The following is a 23,061-nucleotide window of genomic DNA, read 5'->3' as shown; positions in this document are numbered from 1 at the left end:
CTTTACCCACAGTGAGAATTTGGGCCACTTTATTCCATCTTAATTTTACTTCTGTTTGTGGTACATTAACGTTTGGGTAACTAAATAGTAGATATTAGCAGTTTCAACATTAAAAGAAAACCTTCCTTTCACGATTAATTCTTGGGCATAGAGAATGCAAGCCCTGAATCTTCCTCAATCATTCTTTCCCTTTGAGATATATTCAACACATCTCAAGGCTTCACATGGAATTGTCAAGTATGACGTTGTATTTCTAAACAAACAACCATCTGGTGAATGACCAACTTATGTGGCAGGTGACCTGGTAAAGTGCACCCTTTCTCTGTTTGAAAATTGTCATGGGATCTTCAACTTCCATCTAACGGGCAAATGAAACCTCAGTTTATGTCTCTTCTTTAAGATGGCATCTCTGACAACGCAGCACTCCCCCAGTGCTGCACTGATGTTTTAGTCCAGATTGCGAGCTCAAAGCCCCAAAGTGTAACTTGAACCCACAACATCTGACACAGAGGTCTTAACAACTGAGCCAAGCTGACACTAGTGAAGTAGAATTGAGTTGATACAAGATTGCAACCAGCACTAGAGAGAGAGTCAGCAGGAGGTCACATAACTTATATGAACTTGATTTTCTGCCAAAAGAAGAGAATTTGCAGCTGTGGAAATGTGTGTGGTTTTTCCCTGGCACGTTGATGGTATGAGAAAATCATAGGCATGTGGAGTTCTTTGTCAAAGGATTAAGATTGCAAACCTTGAGTACAATTTCTGTATTTATTATAAAAATGATTATCATGAACAGATTGAGCTTTTCTAGAGTCAATGTTATCCATTGTTGCTGAGGACGTGGACAGATCATGAAAACAGTCTCAAGACCCTTCGAGAAAATTACAATGCTGTAACAATTTCTCATTGTTTTATTTTTATATAAATGTAACAAGGCTTAAATATTTGTACATACAAGGCCCTTCATGTCTGAGGTGATGCTTCATTATTTAAGCTTGGAGAGTGGCATCAAGATTCAGAACCACATAGTTACGTGAGCAACAGTTACACCAAGCACATCATTTTAAAGGAACTATGGTGTTCAAACAAATGAGAATTAATTTGACTCATAATCTGTTTGATAGATTTGCTTTGATTTGGTGCATTCAATGGAAGCAACACCCCCCCCCCCCCCCAAATAAGCACACAACAAATGCTATGATTCTCATGCAGTAATAAACTAAGTTATCTATTAAATGTTTAAATTTGTAGCATTTTCAATAGCTTTAAACCCAGTGCCTTGTACTGTAATATGCTTATAATGTTTTCTTAAGTGAACGTGAACATGTGAGAGAAGCAATATTTTGTTTGTGCTTCTTTCCTTCCCCGCTGTGTTTAGAAAAATACAAAATGAAAGTTTGCTTTTGATGTGTACAGAATAGTTTGAAATATGGCGTGCCGGCAGCTTCTAAAACTAAAAAAAAACAGAGAGCTGTATTTTGTTATTTCACACCACTGATCATGCAGACAAAAGACAATGCTTAGGTTGTTGGCTTCAGCGCTAATGTTATTGAAGTATTTTTAGTGAGTGTTTAGAGAATGTTGAGTTTCAGTCGTAAACCAAATAAGCTATTTGTGCCAGGGAGCTATTTGTAACTACTCTCCAGTTATTGTATTGATTCTTGTTTGATTGGAACCTTATTACCTTATTAACTATAAGATAAGAGCGTTAGAAAAGTGTTTGGCTGGAAAAACTGCAGCCTTGCATCTTTTTTCTCTAAAAGCTCAGACATCAAGTGCATCTCCTCCAGAGACTGCCACAGAAATCACGATGACTTGTGGAAGGACAAGTTAATTTGGAGCTGAGGTCTCGTAAGTGGGCATAATGTACATGGAGTTCTCTATTTTGTTTTTATACCTCTAAGACTGATGCTTAGGAAGTTGGCTTCTTATCATTGATGTGTTTTTCTACTTTGCATACTGAGATGTTTTTTTTNCTGGTTGTGCTCAGTGTGTTATTTTCAGGGCCTTTTTCAATTCCAAAACTTGTCACAAACTGAAAAATGGGTTTCAGATCTGTCCGGGTCTAGTCTTTGCTAATATTATCATTGTACGAGGGAAAGATTATGATCTTGTGATTCTGCCCCTTTCTATTTACACTTTTAATGTTTGGGATAAGTAGAGACCCTCGATCTCAAGTTATTGAAAACTTCTGTTTTATTCTAACACAAGCTGGAATGAAAATTCAGTAGACAGAAGGTCACAGGTATCTCAGCTATGTATGGTTTCTTTTGAACAGAACCTGTTTGTACAAAACGCTGCACTTCTTATCGGACAGTTTTGACTGATGTTCATGATGGTAGGTATGCTGGGTGGGATTAGTTGAAAGACCATTGAAAATCAATTACTGTACCACTAGCATTTCAAAACTACCTCTGAGTGTAAAAAAAAAGGTTTTTGAGGTCTCAAAATCTCGAGGTGCTTCTCATTATTAACATGGTAGATTTACATGCCGATTCTTCACTGCAGTAGGTATGTTTGCTGTTTCATCTGCCCAGGTACATATAGCAATTTATGGAACAATCGGATGCTTATGGCTCAGATGATCACCTGCATCAGCTCCTTCTACATTATTTATATTTGAGAGATTACCACAGAGATTGTAAGTGCTGTCATGCTACTTTGGGAATCTGTTAGTTTGTAAATGGTGCTTGTGAAATAATCATCAGTTTTCTTTCAAAATCCAAGATTATTATTTCTATAGCTTATTGATCAGTATCTGTAGATATTTCAGTATCAGGAATGATTTGATGAAAACCATCAAAATTGTGGGAATCAATCTGCGAGAATGGGAGCTTTGCGAGAGCTTTTGTGGAACATTAAAATGAACATTGCAGGAAACACTCATTGATTGTATTCTGGGGATGATAACTGCTGGGGATTGCAATATCTTTACACAGGCACACTGATAATGCTATCAGTGTTCAACAAAACTAAATACATCTACAGCAATGGAATAAGGGAGAAGGAAGTTGATCTTAATTCAATATCAGTTGGTTTACTGGTGACGATTTAACTCTTAATTCCCTCTTAACATCTATCTGACTGTTCAGGATCCTTTCCATTGATGCTGAGAGCCTATTCTAGTATCATATGAGTATGATTCATATGAATAGACTAAAGGTCAACAAGCTTATAACTATTTATTGTGCCAATAGTGAATATTCTTGTGGTGGTGGTGAAGGTGGGGGGACGGGGGAAAGGAGGGGCAAAATCAATGGGTACAACTAATTACCAATGTTATCAAATCTTCCTTCACTGTTGGTTTAGATTATATTTACTATGGGGAAAGTAAAGGAGGAAAAGGTAATCTTGGATTCAGAGTATAGCAACATTGTGTTATAATGTCTAACTTACACATGCTTGATTGTATCTGTTTAAGTTGTGTACATAATTCTGTACCTTGTCACTGGATATAGTGGTTTATTTGCATCTAGTTGCAAGCAGTCTTGCTCATTGTATTTGCAACATTTTTTTAAAGAAGCTTATTTACATAACAAACATGTGTTTTGTTACTTGAAAATGGTCAGTAATCTACACACACAGAGCACTCAGCAAATAGAGTGGTTACCACTAATTTCCTGAAGCCTTAATGCTCACATTTAAAACTTCGACAAAACTCAAGCTGTATGTGAAGTAGGTGCCCAGGAGTGCAGCAGCACATAGTGGTAGGATGTAGCTTCCCACTGCAACTCCGACCTCCGACTGCAAGTTCTGACTTGATTGAGGCGATTATAGGAAAATACTGAAATAAGTACAGTAAATAATATAGTTAGCCAATAAGTGTAGCCCTTTGCCAATAAAACTTAAATGTGTTTACCCAGGCTTTTCTGCTGAACATTTTTAGCAATCAAGTACAGTTTCTGTTGGATTCATTCAGTCTGTAATTAGGGCAGTGTATGTTTTCTATTTACAATTATTGAATAAGGCCCCAGAGGATGAAACTTCAACTCGTAATCTTGACTTTTTTCCTCGGCTGTGGCTTCATCATAAAACTACATGCAATATTACAGCATGGAAATGGCTATTTCAGTCCTACCAGTCCATGTCAGTGTTTATATGCCACCCTCCCTAATTCCCTTTCTTACACCCCTCTATTGCCTTCCCTCCTTCAGATAAAGATAACATGACAGAACAAAAACTTTGCTAACTTTCTGTAGTGCTAACAGCCGGCTCATACTCAGCCTGCAATCTTTAATGTCTTCTGCTTTCTGGCAAACCTACCTTATGTTTTTCAGTTTTTATTGGTTTAACCTTGGTGTTGAGTCAGTGTATGAATTGCATCCAAAACAAAGTTGCTTATAAGCATAATTTGAGACCAGCTGATTTTAGTCCTGTTGTCAAATAACATTGATATAATGAAGCATTTCCTTCTGTGCTAAATGAGGCTGTGCCATAAGGTAGAAGAGAACCTTCATATTCATACAATCTCTGTGACTGTACATAGCAATTGTCTTGAAATAAAACCGATGTCTACAGTTCTGAGCAAGTCCTTGTTATGCTACGATACTTGCTCAGTAAGTAGATAGAACAGAGATGATCATCAACGTGTGTCACATGCCATAAAACAACCTTCAATTTTAACTCGTACCAATGAGAACATTTTTTCTTGAGACTTCCAATCTGTCATTCACCTTCATAAAATCAAACTTAAATATATGTGTTCCAACAGTTGTGGCACTGATAATCACACTTAAATATATGTGTTCCAACAGTTGTGGCACTGATAAAGAACCCAATTTTACACATTGGATGACATATAACCTTGTAAAATCTGAAAGGCAGTCATCAGCTGCAGAGCTATCAACGTATTTTTCTCTGCGTTCACTCTTAAAAATTTATGTAGCTTTGTTTAAATTAATACAGCAGCTGTTGTGGCTAAAAGACAATATTTATTGTTCAGAGCTTTTATTGGCGATGGGAGACCTAGAATAAGGATTGCCAGCTGCCCTCTCTGTCTCTTCCAGAGCATCTCGCTCCACAGATGAATCTTTCTCATCTCTCTTGCTCTTAACAATTTGCTTTTTGAGTTGAAGTGGCATTCATCCAGAAATTGATTTATAATAATTACAATGCTTGCATTTGAGAGTGCCTTATGTCATTGAAGTGTCTCAGAGCAATAGTGATTTTACTTTGGAGGCAAATGGGGCAGCTAATTTGTGCATAACAAACCACAAAGAGCCATGAAACAAATAACCATTTTTAAAAATTCTCTGAGGCATTGTAAGCCAGGACACTGAGAAACCTCCTACTCTTTTCAAGTCTTTCCATGGGATCTTTAGTGTCCACCTGAACCAGCAGGTGGGAAATTGATTTAACATCTGATCTAAAGGACGGTACTTCCCACAGTGCCGTGCTCTGCAGCCTGGAATATCAGCCTAAATTAAGAGCTCAAAGCCCCAATGTGGGGAATGAACCCACAACCTACTGACTCTCAGGTGAGAGTCCTACCAACTGACGCCTGACAATAATGGTTGTCCTTCAGCTGCGAGACACTGAAATGCTCCTTTCCTCTAAGACCCTTTTAGACCAGAAAGCATTTCCAAGTTGTTCACTTTCTCAGCAAAAGACAATTAGTTCTCCCTACTCTACCTACCCTATGAGTGGTATAAATTCATTTAATCAGTCATACCAATTATAAATGAAAGCATTTCATACCTTGTGGTTACATTGCATCTTCAGTTTTTTCTCCAAAAAACAAAACAATAATAAATTGGTCATTTTCAATCCATGACTGTTTGTGGGACACTGCTGTGTGCAATTGGCTGCTGCGTTCGCCCACAAATGTACAGTCAATTCACTTTACAGTATATTCTGTGAAGCGCTTTGGGACGTCTAGAAGATGTGAAAAGCGCTATATCAAATGCAAGGATTATTATTATTATTATTATTAATGCAGATGGTTATTTTGCTGGTAGGTTAGTGGCCCCCCAGCACAACTATTAAATGCAACCTGAGGCATTACTATGTCTTGTTGCTAAGATTCTCTGAGATTATTGTACCCAACTGGGCCACTGATTAAATGTACAACATGGGCCTTCAAGAGCTCCAGGATAAGGGAAACTAATTTGGGCTAATTCTGTGCTTAATCTTTCAAAACGTTTAATGATATTAAGACTCAGTTTTGATGTCCTATCAGAGTGGAATACAGTAGATATATTTTATGTGTTTGTTCACCAGATGGTGGTGCCTTTTCCCTTATCACATGCCTGGTAGATTTCTCATGCCGAAATGAAAAGCACATACGGCAGGAGATCACATCCTGCGGATGGCATGGAATTTACTGAGAAATCCCCCCATGTGTGAACCATCTTGTCTTGGTAAAGAGTCAAATCTGTAATCTGTTTGTTGCAAGTTTCTTTGTTGCTTCCTGGCACCCGTCGAAACAGTTACCTTCAGGAGAGCTCACACCTCATTAAAATCCCCCTTCCCCCCATAAAACAAGTTCCTTATTTGTTCTCTGGTTTGAAACTCTAGGTAGTAAAGCTTTAGGTAGTATATTGCCAATAACTAATTGGCATAACAATATCAAAAGATTTAAATTGAATAGGGGAGTAATTGTCTATTGTTTAAGACTTCACTGGGATGAGAAAAATTGGATGTTATTGAAAAAATACACCTTTGTAGTATCTGTGCTTTGCTTTGTCCTAGATTCTGTGATCTGTGACACATATTGAGCTATAGACTGTTATTTCACTACGTCTTCTGTCTTCCAGATATTTGAGGTACACAAAATGTAACTTACCTTTAATGTAAAATGTAAATAACCTTTATGGTTATTTGTAAATCGGGTATTAAATGTTGGGTAAATTGCAAATATTAGTGCATTACTAGTGTGTCAGACAAGGCAGTTATCAGAGAACAGGGAAGGTGATCCTATTCTTTTAATGGAGCACTGAAGATGCACCCCCCCCCCCCCCCCCACCCATCCCCTCCAAAAGCTACAACTTGAAAGAAGTTTACAGCTTTGATGATATTTTCAAATATTTAATTCTTTTCCCAGCTTTAGACTCGTCATAAAGGTTTGACCACAAAACACCTCTGTTGTTTGTGTTGGATGCTTTAAGATGTCATATTCTTTTTGAAATTCTAAGTATGTCTGCATAATGCTTTTTGCATTAAATCATTATGGTAAGACATTTGATAACAACTAGTGCTTGTACTTAAGTAGCACCTTTCAAATGGAGAATATGTCAAAATGTTTCACAAAAATGGAGTGAAAGCCTGAGCAGGTTAGGACATGAGGAGGGCGAACAAACGTACAATGTAGTCATAGTTTTTTTTGGGAAGGTTTTGAAGGCCGGGAGGGAGAGATTCAGGTTTGGGAGCAAAGTGACTGTAACCATCTCTTTCTCTCAGTGTGGAGGGATTGGGATGTTTCTGTGACCGGGGTAGATCATTCACAAATATTTAATATTCTTAATACTTCGCACCCTTAAAAATTGAGCATTTTAATAGCAAGGAAATGTGCATCAGGTTTACATGATATAAAAGTATACTAAAGTTTCCTTGAGGATGGCTTTAGGGTTACTTTTCTGTAGTCTGGACAGCATTGGGAGAAACACTTATAACATTTCTCATATCATCTGGCCACAGCCATAGTATTTTGCAGAGAATCTGAATAAATGAGTTTTGACCAAATATCCAAGTATAACGCGAGTGAATCTGTTCAAACTACGCTGTTTAGTGGTGGTGTGTGAATAGCCGAGTGATTTCAGTACAAGAAAGTGGGATGGTCGTGTGTGTGTATATTATGTTCATACGTGGTTGATGATCTGTATTTATGTAAAAAGAAGTTATCTAAGTATACATTTGTGGTTTTGTTTTTTCTTGCTAATGGTAAATTATTAGCCAAATTATTTTGTTTTTTTGTCTAAGGGTGTATTAAAAATATTCATTTTAATTTTTAATGAATTGTTATTATCTAAGAAACTTCTGTATGGTTGGTTTTATCTGTAACAAATGGGTTGTTTCTGTATACTTTATCGGCTATTCCTCAGTTAGCGCTCTTATAAACTGTAAATAAACTTTTTTTAATGGCAATTTAGTGTCTTAATTTTTTACAAGAAGTTATCTAGGAACACATCAGTTGAAGCTGGAGAGATTCCAGGAGTGAACCAATAGTCAATGCCACAAATTGCCAGCCAGGTACTCTTGAAGTTTCATTTGTACAACTGGCGCATAACATAGGGGAAAGATTGCTAAGGGACATAACCTGACAAATAAATTTTATACAATCATGTGGCATTCTGGGCAGGTAAAGAAGAAATAAATGTTGAAAACGTAGTTTGGTTCCTGAGTCATGTTTGGAGCTTTCAATGGCGAGCTTTCAATTTTAAAAAAATGATAAAAAATTATTCAGGAATGCATCAGTCAAACCTGAAAGATCTAAGGAGTGATCTCTCTCAGGTTTGACTAGTGGATTCCTGAAATTTCTAAAAAAAATAAGCAGAACATGATTTTATTGTTTGTAGTTATGAATTATTTAATTTTGTAATCCTGATCATTGTCCAAATTCCATCAGTGATCAAGTCTTAATCTCAAAATGCTTCGCATGATATATTGTAAACTGGATTGATTGTATTTTGTGGGTGAATTGCGGCAGCCAATTCCACGTAGCAATGTCCCACAAACAGTCATGGAGTGAATGACCAAATGTTTTGAGGGATTTTTACCCCAGGAAAGCGATTCACCAATCGACTAAAAACCAGGTTCCTATTAATTGATGGGTAAACAGAGGCGTGTCGAGTAAGGAATCTTGCCTAAGGTTTCGCCCTGCTGGGAATCGAACCAGGGTAGTCTCGCTTTTGAGGCGAGTGAGCTAATCACTACATTACAGACTCCACAATTATTAGTTTGATGATTTTTGCACTCTTGCCATATTGCTCAATACATGTGATTTGAATTACAGTGCAAAATGCAAGTCAGATGTAATAATCCCAAAGTAGGTTTCACACCTGCAAATTTTCTATGAAGTGTTCATGTAGCAAAGAAAAATCTACACAAACGTGATGAAGCCAACCCATGTATCAAACTTCACTGAGGTTAATTAATCTACAATTAATGCTGCACTTGGCAATTCTAACGTGCGTTCCCCATAAATTGGTGTTTAAACAAAAATAGGCTTGTCAAATCAAGGATTAGCGATGTTTCTGTGTTTAAGAAGTTGTAATATCAATATCTATGAGTTGAGTTTAAGAATGAGGAATAAAAAGGAATTGTCAGAGCTTTAATGTCTGAGCTTCATGCCTATTAGTGAAGTGATTCATTCCAAACAAAAGCAGACGTGAGGACGAGAGTTTTCACACTTCCATCTTTAATTGTGCTGGAGCATGGCTATACTGTAATGACAATACAGTCTAGTAATACACTCATGTTGCACAAAATCCAACTCAACCAATGGAAATAAATATAAAGTCACAACTTTTCAAATACTAGAACTAAAGCTGACCACACAAATGCCAATCTACATCAGAAACAAACTTCTTAAGTGTCCACAGGACACAGATCCAATCAGTGCAGCCTTTAAATTACCTGATTTTTTGTATTTTTACACATTTGTTCGGCTACCTGTCTTAACAAGGTTTGTGTTAAATGCAAATGAATCAATAAACAGTTTGCCTCAGAATGATGTAATTTGTATATAAACCATGACTGAGTTCCTGAGCTACAGTGGCTAAGTAGCATCGAGGATCTACAGCTTGTTTGTTCCACCATTTAAAAAAAAGTAGCAAGACATAAGCACCTTCAGTTAGTAAGTACTGTATATTTACACTGCTTTTATATTCAGAAAGTACTGGCAATTTGTGCTCTTAAGAAAACCCAAATAGATTACTGTACTGCTTGAGATATATGTCAATATGCAATTTGTGATCAGCATTGTATACAATATCTTATGCATTCCAGGTGAGCTTTTATTGTATTTTCTTGAATTAGTGTTTGTTTGGAAATAAATCTGCAGTGTAACAACTGAAACAAATTAGCTGTGAGAGGGTTACTGAGTTAGTTCCAGTTAAGGTGAAATCAAACCTCAATCATTGGAGTTGGGGTGAGAATGAGCAACAATGCAAATTGAACAGCAAAACAGACGCTCTCTTTTAAAAGTGAAGATCAAAGTCAAATAAATGGATCTTATTCCTGAAAAATGTCTACATTGTGTTTTCTGCTCCAGTTTTACTGCTACACAAAACAAATATTTTCATGTGTGCTGCATTTAACAAATATCCTTCCTTTTAGATTCAAATGATGTGCTGTTCATTTGCTGAAAGAATCGGTGAACAACAGATTGTAAACAGTTAATATCACTGAACATCAACATCTTTTTGGCCAAGACTCCCCACACCTATTTAGGTCTTTCTCACCGAATTAGGTATGATTTCCAACTTCCTGGTGGGTACTTGTAGGGATGAACCCATATCAGTGCACTCTGCTTAGGAGCACTAAGGCAAACAAACCAACTCCGCCACTGATCCTGGCATCATCACAGTTTGTCAGCCTGTAGCTAAAAACATGAATTTGCCTATACATGTTGCATCAGTTACCAAAACATCATAGGCTGCTAGGAAGTCACAGAAATGTTGTGAAAGCATAAATAGGGGAAACAGTTTGCTGGACTACATTCCAAAATCAGTTGACTGAGGGAACCCAGGAGTCATCCTGAAGCTATGCAGGGTTCTGGCTGGACTGCACTTGGAGTACTGTATGCAGTTCTAGTCACTGCAACACAGGAAGCCCTGAGGACAATACAGACAGCAATAAGATTGATCTCAAGCTTTCATGGGATAAGCAATAAACAGTCAAATCAGCCAGGGCTCTTTGGCTTTGAGATATCTCAGATTTTTAGAAGAATATACAATGCTAAAGGCAGAGACAATGAACAAAAACAGCAGGACAAGAAAGCACAAGTTCAGAATTGTAAAGAGCAATCAACAGTTAGAAGTTAGTTACCAGGAAGAATGCTTGAAGTCATTAGGAATTAACAAAAAAAATCTGATGCTAGAAAAAAGGTAGGATGAGCTCAAAGGTTGAAGGGCCTTCTTCATCTGAAACTTTTGTGATCTTGTTTAGTTGTCTGCTCTTTCTGAAAATATCTCACTTTTGAGAGGAAAATGCAAAAACCCATATAACTCTGGTGAAGCTCCTGCAGTCTCCAGGCAAAGCATCCACAAGGTAAGCCTATGATTGTAGCATAGTTCTTCCGCCAAGGAATAAGTGCTGCTTGCAGTTGGCTTCATATTTTGGTGAAGCTACATTTGATTGCTGATATGCGTTGGGATTTCCCCAAATCTCATGAACCAATTGCATCTTTTGATAACAAACTTAATAAGATAGTTTAGTATCTCAGGTGATAATTACCAGAACATACATTGGTGATTGATAAGGAAGCAATGAATGAGTACAATAGAGTGGGCCACTTAATCTTTGCGTTTAAACTCAATCAAATCCTTGCCTCCTTTAAGGCGAGTCTCAACACCCTCTTAACCCTACCCTGCCTGGGACCAAATTCCTGACTGTCCAGCGCCTTGGGAAGTCCTCCCGATGTGAAATGCGCGATACAAATGTAAGTTGTTGTAAATTTCTATTATTCTATGACAAATGGCTGGTGGAATTTTTCAACAATCTTGCATTAAGTGGCGTCATTTTAAGAAGAACTGTTTGTTTGCTTTTAAAGCAATAACATAAGTTGCATTACAATGCATCATTACTTGTAAAAATTTAAAGAAAATTACATCCAGCTTTTCTTACTTCCCAAACAAAAAGTTGTTTTTCTCAATGACCCCTCCCTTCAAAAATTACTATCCAGACATCAAAATCCTCCTGGTCACTGCTGCAGGTGACTGAAGATGAGCTACAGTGCCAGTCTCCGGTAGATTGGATTTCCACTAACTGGAAGCTGTAATCAAGGTCAGGCTTCATAAAGTGTTGATTGGGAACATAGTAGGATTGTGAATGGCAATTTCAGGATAGATATCAGGATGTGTTTCTTTAAGTAGAGAGTAATTAACTGCTAAATTACCAGGTAGAATGTTTGATTCTGGACAATGAAATTGTTTTAAGAATCAGCTTGAAGCTTTAAAGGTGGATATTCTGAAAGGATGATATTGCATTAGTTCTTCATCTGAAATTCCTGTTATCTTATGGTTTCTGAAATATTCTATAAACGTACTGTACTTACCTTGAAAATTGTCTTCAAAGCTATTTAGATTGTTCTGTTTGAAAATGCAAAACAAGATGCAAATATATCTAATAGTTCAAGATAGGGCTGCTTTTATATTCCTACCTTATCTTAGTGGGATTTTTTAAGCTACTTCAGTAAATTCCCTGCAGGGCATGAAGCTCATTTATAATCCTGAGAGAAAGTGATTGTTCACCTGCCATGTGGCTTTTAGGAGTTAAGGGAATAATATTACAATCACATAGCAATGAGTTAAATTAAATCTCAGGCTGTTTGGTAAATCTCCACAACAGTGTTTTAGCTGTGAGCAGATTTGAAAAGATTGGGTTCTAACTTACGGTATATCTGAATAGGATTTCTAAATCTTAAAAAAAGGCAGCTGGGAGAAGCCTAGAATTGGAAGTAGATATGCAACACCCATGACACTGGGGAAAAAAAGATGCTGGAAGTCTTGGAAGAGAAAAAAGAGTTAACACCCTTCATCAAATCTAGAACAGTGGGGCATCAGAAGCCTCAATAGTGTATTAGGGATGAGACCAAAAAAGATTATGGATGTAAAACCATTGACTACATATACAAAGAGACAGTTAATGCGTCATAAACAGACTGCGAAGTCCATGATGTTTCCTTCGCTTTGATTCTGAGAATTTTGAGTATTTTTCTCAATTCCATCTATTCCTCGCCTTCCTGTGGACAGTGCCCGACTCTTTCTTCACATCTCTTTTGTCTCACTTAGTCAGATTTCCAACACATCTGTTATACCCCTACACAATCCCATCTAATTTAAGTTAGGATTCTTCCCATTGCTTTAGTTGGTAACAAGAGCACAAACCTTAAGAATTATCAGCAGAAGAAAAAGGGAGGGGTAGATTGTTTTTTAAAATAGGGGGTTATTAGAAATAGCTGAAGTAGTCCACAACACAATTTAAAAGAGAATTGGATCATTACTTCAAGAAAGATAATATTAAATGGAGAAATCACAGGGGAATAGGTTTAGTGGATATCTACAGTGGGTGGTGGGGGGGGAGAGAGAGACATCAGTACAAACAAGACAAACCAACAGGCATTCTGCTCAGTAAATATTTTATGATTCGTCCTGTAAATTATAACCGCGTTCCATCTTTTTCTCTTGGTTTCTCCATTATATATGCTATGATGTATAGTCTCTGAAATGGGCTCATTTTCTTTCCTCCATCGATGGCTTCCCTTATAATCGAGATAGTGTTTGATCGTGACTGCTTCATTTTTAGTGCCACATTTCCACATTGCATCCTCTCATAACAGGAACTGAGCCCTTCTTATCATTTTCTATCCCATCGTAAACATCTATTTAGCCTCTACCAAATCATCTTCCATTGTATTTGCCACCTACAATTATCCCGGGATCAGCTTAATATTCTTCTTCCTCTGCTTTCTGGAATGACTAGATCCTCTATAGCAGTCCAGCTCACACCTCCATCATTCCCATCTTTGGCTGTTCCTCCTAAGGTACTTTCTACAGGAACAAGACCGGGTGTTCCTTCATTTCTTCCCACACCATTGGAATTTCCAAGTGATTTATATAACCTCCTCCAATCTCATATAATATTATATTACCTCCTTCCCTCTCGACACGAAAGATGCTATACAAATGTAAATTTGTTGTTGTATATTGCATTGTCTTCTTGTAGTATGGTCTGTGTATCATCAGGACTGAGTGTACATTGATTGCTGAATATCTTCATTCCCTCTATAAAATGCTATTTTTCTCTTCTGGACCTGCTTGACCTGTTGGGCATTTCCAGAGCCCACAATTTTGCTTTTCATCTCTACTAATTCCATTGCAAAATAATTTTTTTGGTCAGGAAGGTTCTTAGTAACATCTAAATCACATTGCAATTGTGACCATACATAACCATTCCAAAATAAACTTAGTAGGGTATGTACATGAGTAATGATCGACAAATGAAGTTCAATACAGATATATGCAAGGTATAGCATACACAAAAATAGGAAGTGCATGTACTTCACGGTCGGAATCAAAAATCAAACTTGCCATTGGGGAAGCTGAGAGAGATCTGGAAGTGTTAGTTGGATCAATGCTCCCTATGTCAAAACAGTGTGAGGCAGCAATAAAAACAAATAGGATGCTTGGCTATAATTATAAATTAGTCGAGTTCAGATTCCCAGATGTCGTGCTCTAATTGTACGATGTTCCAGTGAGGCTGCTTGCATCGCAAACAGTTCTAGTCACCAGCCAGGCCCTAGAGGCAGTGCAAAGGAGCGCAACAAGGATAACCTCTCGTCGTAAGAAGAATGAACTACAAATAATGAATGGAAAGGCTGAGAAAAGAGATATCTCAGAAAGGACCTTAGAGAGATAAGATTATAAGATTTTCAGTTAGATGGAAAAACTAAACCCAAAACAATACTTTCAGAAATACCAAGGCAGCAAAACAAGACGGCACAGGTTCAGAGTTGCACAGGACAATTTCAGGCCAGAAACCGGGAAGTATTTTTTACCCCAACAGAAATATGAGTGGAATGGGTTGATCTAGGAAGAGTCTTTGAGGCCACAATTCAGGATTCATTTATGAAACACTTTGATGCTGAAATGGGAAGACAGTAGGATAGGTATTCTGGAAGTAAGGTTTTTACCCATAAGACATTAAAAAAGAACTGTGGGTGTTCTTTTCAGCTTCAGCTTCAGATAGGGGGAGTTGGGTCATCACATTTTTAGTAATTGGTCAATATCCATTGAAATTTCCTGTATCTTTCAGGCCAAAATTATTACTTTTCCTTTGCACACATTGAATGATCTTATTGTTAAAATGACAATTTGAGAAACAAACAGATCTATTATAAAGATGTAATGAAAAGATTGTCATTTTTACTGATCTTGCATAAAATATCCCAATATAGAATGCCTTTCTCCAAAAGCTGAGTCCATTACAGCATTTAAAAGGAAATTGATAAATATTCTAGCACCAGCACAGCTATCACAGACTGAATTGCTTCCTTCTGTGCTGTAAACACTCAAGCATTCTATGGTTTATCATTAAACAAATTATTTAGTAAATTGTTACTGACCTCATAAACTTGTTTTTTTTTGTTTATTTTGATAAATACTTCTACTTATCAAGTTGAGGGATACCAATATTCATTTTGCAATCTGGTGCTCGCAGTAACAACTTCCAGATTAGAATGTCTTCTCAATTCTGGTTCAAATATGCACCTTGACACGTAACATTTACATAGTTCATATTAGCTTTTATATTTTTTCATTGTTTTGTTTTGACATGTTCAATTTCCCCCCTTCCTAACTTATGCTAAACCTATCCCATGGTGACTATTCTCCAGGTATCATAGTAAATCTATGCTAAACGACAGTAATTCTTGTCCTATGACATTCTGGGCACAAGGAACTGCGATTACCAAACCTCATTCAGAGTAGACAACATGAACCCATATTATCTCATATTGACAATATCATTTAAGAAAAATTGATTCCTGTCTTTCTAATCTATTATAATTTCCAAATATTTGTTTTTCAATGCACTTTCAATGGATAAAGCACCAAGGGGGAGAAATTCTATTTCAATGTACTTTTATTTCTATTTATGTAGCATTTCAGTGTCTAGAATTTGGTAGATTCTTCACCTCGTGCTAACTTTTGAGGCTGATTATCTGTATGTCTTAAAATAAGTTACAGAAAAATGGCTTCAAATTTTAGATTATGTTTAAGAATTTGACAAATTCTCTATTCTCTATAATGCTATCGAAATAGAGGCAAGCTACACCCAAAATATAATCCATCAGAACAATGACATTGTCCTGTCACCTCTACATTCAATTTTCATAACTACTGATTTGTGTGCAGAATGTTTCTGATGTGTGGTATCCCCTTAAATCATAGGTCCCATGAATTTTTCTGAAACTGCTTGAAGAAGCCAAACAACAGCTAGTAATAGCCTTGCTTGAGTACTGCTGTGACCCACTGCACAATCATCTGATACTAGTAAATAATGTAGGTCCAAATGCGTTCTTCAAAATGGAATTTGATCATTCCTATATCACTTATATACTGTACTGCCTCTAAGCAATCTGTTTATTGACATTCTGAAGCTGGGGTGATTTGATATCTATAATGTGGCATTCTTTTTATATTTAGGATAATGCTTTGCTTACAAAAATGTACATTCATCCAATCAGACATAACGTTGTTTCAAGCTGTACAGCATTCATTTTCGTAACCACTGTGTGTGTAGAGCAGGAAAATACCATCAGTATAAACGGGTCTCTGTCTTATCTTGCTTAATCCAGAGTGTTTATTACAAAATAATGGAAGTTAGTGTTTAGACTTGTAAATGGTGGAGAAAAAAAGAGCTGAGCAGTCCTGGCCTGTTCCTTAAGCCACTGCTTGAGTTAAAGGCTGCAATGTGGTCCCTTCTCAAACTGCTGGTGCACGTCAATGATCTGGAGCGCCACCTGCTGGTGATGGACAACATGACGACTTTTTCTCAAAATTCCAGTGAATTTCATTCAGGTCATATTTTCAAAATAGACACCAGACTAAAATATTTCAACAAATGAGTAAAAATATAGAATTTAGCACTTCTGTCCAATACTAAAAGGGAAAAAAAAAATCACAAGCTTGAACTCGTCTAAAAGTCTTATTTCATTTCAAATTGTCACTCAAGAGGGACAAACTCTGGGCGTGAATCCTAATGTTTAACGTGCCCGCTGGGCAAGGAAAATTTCCCCTTTGATTTTTGCACACCTGGTCAATAACTGACGTTGGTACTTAACAGCACAGCCGAGGAAGAAAGAAATTCCTTAGGTCAAACTGTACTGGATTCACCTTGATCAGAAAATACATTAGTGTCATTGACTTCAACAAGGCTTTCAGGGGATTTGAGAGCAAATCCTCCTGCTTATAGCTACCTATCTGCTGCTAAGCATGCTCAAAGCAACTTCTGTAAATCTCATTCATAACTCATGGCTCTTCTCTGAGCAGAACCAGGGAGTAATATTCAACAGCTGCGGCTGAGCTTTGTAGATTATATGTGTAATGCAAGGAATATCCTGTGTGTTTTTATTATCATCTTGGGTTAGAGCTCACTGCTGATGGACTGAGCGTGTCCTGAGAAGACTCCAGATTTGAAGATGATGTGCATATTTTAACCGGGCTTCCTGGATCTCCAACCTGCAGTTTCCAAACCAACTCCTCATTTGTCCTGCTGAGTCTTTTCTTTTCTTTACTCTCCTTCTCGACGTATTCATGCAGCGTTGCGTTTTCCTCAGACAGTTGTCTAGAAGCACACACAGACAAAAAGGACTTTAATCTTTAAGGAACTGTCAGATCAGGCACTGAAAAGACACAGAACATAGGACATTTGAAAGTGTATAAATGGAAACTCATCTCTTAATGTGTTCTCTCACCAGTTCTCTCACCTTAAATAATACAGGATAAAGAAACTGTTTAAATTTGTTTTTAGATGCAACAAAGTGCAGAACTCATACAAAATACTGCTCCCTCATACATGAATAATTTCATATACGTTTTAAGGCCAATTAATGACCAAAATGGATAATAAGAAAATAGAATCAGGTTTTAAAGAATAAAAACAATCTGTAAAGATTTGCTGGTCCAAATGTTCAAGTTAAATATATTTTTACCAATATGTACTAGATGTATTTAGAATTCTGTGTCACATATTGTCACCTTACACCACAGTTAACACCATCTTCCCCCCACCCCCATACACATTGTTTCTTTTTACAAGTCTAACAATGTTAGAAATGTTTATTTTAATACTGCTGTGGTAATTCATGTTCCATTATTCAAGAGATCTAAAATTAATGCTGTCCATTTTGTGGATGAATGCTAGATGGGCAACTGGTGCAAAACTCACTTTTAAAGGCTGAGAAATTCTAACCTGTAACAGTAGGGAGATATTGGATGTAAACCTTCTTTCCAGTGTTTAGAAAGACTAAGTTCTACGCAAATCCCAGCATATGTCACTTTATGTCTGTGACTTGATCCATCATGGAGCATCTCCTTTTATAGCATTTTGCCTACATAATACAGTCATTACACTTTACAGTAATTCCTATGAAGTGTTCAGAACATTCTCCCAAAGTGAAAGGGACTGTATGAAATGCAAAGATTATTAGGATTATTATAAAAAGCAAGGAAAGATAAAATAGATGCAATGTGAAAAAGTGAGTAACAAAAATACAAGTAAATGTTTAAGTAATTACTTGCCAGTGGATATTCAATTACCTCCCATACTTGGCTAATAACTTTCAATAGTGTATATACAGAGTAGCAATTGAAGTAGAACTTCATCTGGTTTTATTGCAGGTTACAGTTGGGTGATTGTAGGTACTGATTACCTTGTTACAGCAACGTTCTGTTCAATCCTGGCTTTCAGGTCTTCATTTTGCTGTTGAAGAACTTGAACTTTTTCTTCCAACACAACATTTTTCTCAGCCTGCAAAAGTGCCAGAAAAAAATACTTGATCTCACAAAAGTAGGAACAATGAACCACATGGATTTCTTATATGCAAGTTCTAAGTGAAAACATTGAAAAATGGATGTCTAAGTGAATTTCAAGTCTATTGCTCAAATTAGTGAACATTTTGGTACTTGCTTATATTGTGATTATGCTATAATGTAATACTTTTGCTTGTCCCGTCCTTTTTTACTTCAAGACCCGACTTAAGACCTTACACTTTGACTGCGATTTAAAATCTTACACTTTGACTGTGACTTCACTCTCCTATTCCTAGCCTCACTCCTCCTGATCACAAACCCCAGCTCGGGTGCATATTCTTGACTCTCCAGCGCTTTGGCACAACCTCCCGACCTGAAAGGCGCTATAGAAATGTAATTTGGTGGTGTTGTGATATCTGCTGTGGCTAACCAAAGTTCATCACACTCCTGCTCCAATGTAGCATGAAGATTTGTAAGTGAGCTGAGAGAGGTCGGCATTAAATACAGGTAAGGAAGGGTAATGTACAGACAAAAATAGGAATGACTATTTTTCATGAAAACCCGAAATGTGAACATTTAGCAAACTTTGCCGACACTGCTGCTGAATGTTTAATAATGTTTTACAAGTTGATTTCCTGACCAGTTTTTCCAGTTCCATGATCTGTTTTTCCTGGTGATGGATTTGTTGATTTTTCATTTCAAGAACATGTTTTAAGCTGTTCATGTCTTCTTCTATGTGCTGATATGGTGCCAAGGCAATCTATAAATTCAAAACCCATAAAATTAAAGACATTAAAAACTGAAACAAGTGGAGCAAAATTTGACACTTTACAGAGAATGTATCCATTTGTGTTGCTCTATGGTATTGCTCAGTGCAAGCTGGGTGTGCCCTGTATATTAGGAGTGGAATGCATCCACGCTACATCTAGTTTGGAATTTAGCCAAACCAATGAATTATACACATTTGGATGCACCTTCAGATGCATACACATATCCACCCATGAATTGAACCCTCATAATGTAGTGTCTTGCTCCTTCAAGAAGCTATTTATCTTAATCCTAATTCCCTGCTCTTTCCCAATACTATTTAATGTCCTTCCTTAGCACATGTTTGCCAATTCTTCTTTAAATGCACCAATTAACTTTGCTCTAATACCCGCCCCTTGATAATCCTTTGGGAGGGAAAGTTCTTATGAACCTTTCCTTATTACAATTCTGAATGTCCTTAAATCACCAACCAGCAGAATTTGTTTTCCATGATTAATTCTCTCAGAAGCTTTCATTACCTGAAACACCTCTATCATATCAAACCCAACGTTCTCTGAAGCTCTACCCTCTCTAGTCTCATCTCATATCGGGAGAAGAGAGGTTCTAACACCAATCTCTGAGAGATCCCACTAACTATTCTCCGCCAAATCAGAAAAACATTCCTTTAATTCCCACTCTGACACCAGTCCTTCAATCAATGCCTCTATCCACTCTGCTACCATTTCTTAATTCTGGCCACAAACTCTTGTGGAGCACCTCATTGAACCGTTTCTAAAGTCCATAAAAACATTTGCTGCATCTCCATTCTCCACTTTTTTTGGATTTTTTTAAAAGAATTAGTCAGACACAATCTTCCCTTTACATTGTCAGGAGAATTTCCACAACCAGACCAAATGCTCAGTTTAACATGCAGGATACTCCATATCCAGTTAAAATGGGAAATCAGGGTGTTGAAGGGTGGAAAAAAAGCAGGGTTTGAATGCAAAGATCCGCCATGATCTTACAAAATAGCATTACATAAAATGGGCCAAATGACCTACCCCTATTTCTATTTTCCTAAATAAAAGTAGCTCTGCAGCACTCTTGAGACTTGTATCTGTGGCAGAATACCCAGTGGCAACATAAATGGAGGACATAAAAGTTCCCATGGATGTGGTGCTGTCTTGTGAGTAGATTTTCTTTAATTGCAGGTGGCAGTCCCTACAGGCTAAAGTGCACACTGGAAACAGCAGATGAGCCATTTATTCTGATGACTTGTGTATTGTGATCTCCAGACCCGCATTGGGCAGGAGGGTAAAGAACACTGCTGTTTTATTAGATTGCAGCAATGGACAACTATATAAACAAAACATCAATCACAGCATTTATACACGGTACATATAATTCTGTACCCTACACCCAAAAATTCAGTTCATATGTGAAACTGCAGCCTACGTTTGCCTTGTCGTTTGTTCAATCTCCACATGTAAATGTTGACGAAAGACAGAGTTCCTGTCTTCGCAATGGGTGCTGTAATATTACCATGTGGGAAATTGCAGCATGAATCTGGAAGGAAAGCTGTAATGCCCCAGCACTGACTCAGTGTCACTATCTCTGCACATATACACAAGCTTGCCTCTGGCAATATACACATAATATGCACATACATGAACTGCCACTCAATACACAATGTTAAGCTTCCAAACACAACAGTGCTACTTACGTAGATTACAGTTAAGACAATGAAACACTGTATACCTCGACTTGTTCATCTGTACTTCTAAGTAAGGCCTCTTCAAACCGTTTAGCTTTATCCTTCAGGGAACGGCTCTGGAACGTTAACGTGTCGACTTGATCCTTGAACACAACATTGAAATATTGAAAACAACTGTAGCAGGGATTCAGAGATCATCTGTAGCAGGGATTCAGAGATCATCTTACCCCTTTAAACCAAGATAAGAATTTTCTTATCAAATCTAGAGCCTCTAGGCAGTGATTCTTACAAGAATAAATTAGAATGATTTCTGTTAGGAAATAATGTCGTAGAATATACCATATAGTTTGGAACATGATATGTGCATGCGACTGCCAGGATGGGGAAGGCGAATTCTTAGGTACCTCCTGGAAGGATTAATGGGCAATAATGAATTGTATCTTTAAATTGCAAAACTGCTACAAAAAGAATGGCTCAGTAACACCTGAGATATATATGCAACTTCTGCTACTGGCTGCCAGATTTGATTTCCCTCCATAGGCTGCAGATCATCTAGAACTCTGCAGCCCACGTCCTCTCCCACACTAGGCTCCGTGACCCTATCACCCCCATCCTTGTCCGGCTCCACTGGCTTCCCATCACACAGAGGATACCATTCAAGATCCTGGTCCTCACCTTCAAAGCCCTCCATGGCTTTGTTCTCCCCTACATCTGTGACCTCCTAACCCCTACCATCCTGCTCGCTCCCTCCCCTCAGCGGGCTCCAGCTTGCTTCATGTTCCCCGTCTGGCTCGCCCCACTATTGATGGGTGGACCTTCTGCCACTCTGCCCCCATCTTCTGGAATTCCATCCGGCAGTCCCTCCGCCTCGCCCCCTCCCTCGCCTCCTTCAAGACCCATCTCAAGACCCTTCTCTTCGATTGAGCTTTCAATCTCCCTGCTTCCCCCCCTGCCCTCCACCCTCCCTGATCCCCCAGCTCGGGTCCGAAACTCTGTCTATCCAACACCTTGGGACGTCCTCCCATCCTCCTATACAAATGTAATTTTGCTGTTGTTGCTGTAATGTAACATTACCTTGAGATCATCTGCAGCATTCTCTAGGTTTCTGTTTTATGCCCTGCAGGAGAGGAGGTAAAGAATCCCCAGAGAGCTATTCGCTGCTGATCTGCTTCGTTGCCTATTTTGGAGTGTCGGCTGCCCTCACGTTAATGATGCCCTACTATTTACTGGACAAGAACAGTCCCTTGCCAGTGGCTTTCAAATATGTAGGATGGGACGGGGCCAAATACGCTGTAGCAGTTGGCTCATTGTGTGCTCTTTCCACCAGGTATTATGCGACTCTTACCTTATCTTTAGTTCGGTGTGTCCTTGCATGCTACAAAATAAACAAGCCCAGCAGAAATATTTCTACCCTGTAGAAGTGCTCAGCTAACCTACTAACAGTGCCGCGCTGATGTAAGGAGTTTGAGAAAACACTGTCTGCAGCATACCTTGTATTTAAGAAAACCTTGTGTTTATTTTTGATTCTGCATCAAGACTGTTGCTTCAAAAATTAATCGATGTACTTTACATAAATATACAGTCAATTCACTTTACAGTGTGTTCTGTGAAGCGCTTTGGGATGTCCTCCTGACGTGAAAAGCGCTATATCAAATGCAAGGATTATTATTATTATTATTATTTACAGCACGTATTGTACTTAGAGAAAGACTTTTAGCGATCCTGTGAATATAGTAATTGTCTTGCATGTGGATTTATTGATTTATTTCACTTATTTATTTTTTAAGTTGGACTTCCAGCAGTGCTGCTTTCTAAAATATCAAAGGAAACTTGCCCCACTGCCTTGCATTTTATGATGTGAGAATTTTGCTGAAACTCTAGAGAAAATTTAAACCTATGAACAATTGG

The 23,061-nt window shown here is 37.8% G+C and overlaps 1 protein-coding gene across 3 annotated transcripts in view; it reads right to left on the bottom strand.

The window, feature by feature from the left end:
* Positions 1–9,338: 9,338 nt before the first annotated feature.
* LOC103183241 (microtubule-associated tumor suppressor candidate 2-like) overlaps positions 9,339–23,061 on the bottom strand; it is a 189,416-nt gene continuing 175,693 nt past the window's right edge. For all 3 annotated transcript variants that reach the window (XM_042334100.1, XM_007900598.2, XM_007900599.2), the window contains 4 exons: positions 21,198–21,296; positions 19,333–19,452; positions 18,593–18,690; positions 9,339–17,505 (listed from right to left, as the gene is read on the bottom strand). In XM_042334100.1, coding sequence (XP_042190034.1) covers positions 17,295–17,505; positions 18,593–18,690; positions 19,333–19,452; positions 21,198–21,296 — 528 coding nt within the window. In that variant the 3' untranslated portion in view covers positions 9,339–17,294. The remainder of the gene's footprint in view (positions 17,506–18,592; positions 18,691–19,332; positions 19,453–21,197; positions 21,297–23,061) is intronic.

This window comes from Callorhinchus milii, unplaced genomic scaffold (genome assembly GCF_018977255.1).
Source record: "Callorhinchus milii isolate IMCB2004 unplaced genomic scaffold, IMCB_Cmil_1.0 Scaffold4, whole genome shotgun sequence".
NCBI lineage: Eukaryota > Metazoa > Chordata > Chondrichthyes > Chimaeriformes > Callorhinchidae > Callorhinchus > Callorhinchus milii.
This window is presented reverse-complemented; position numbering and strand designations above follow the sequence as displayed.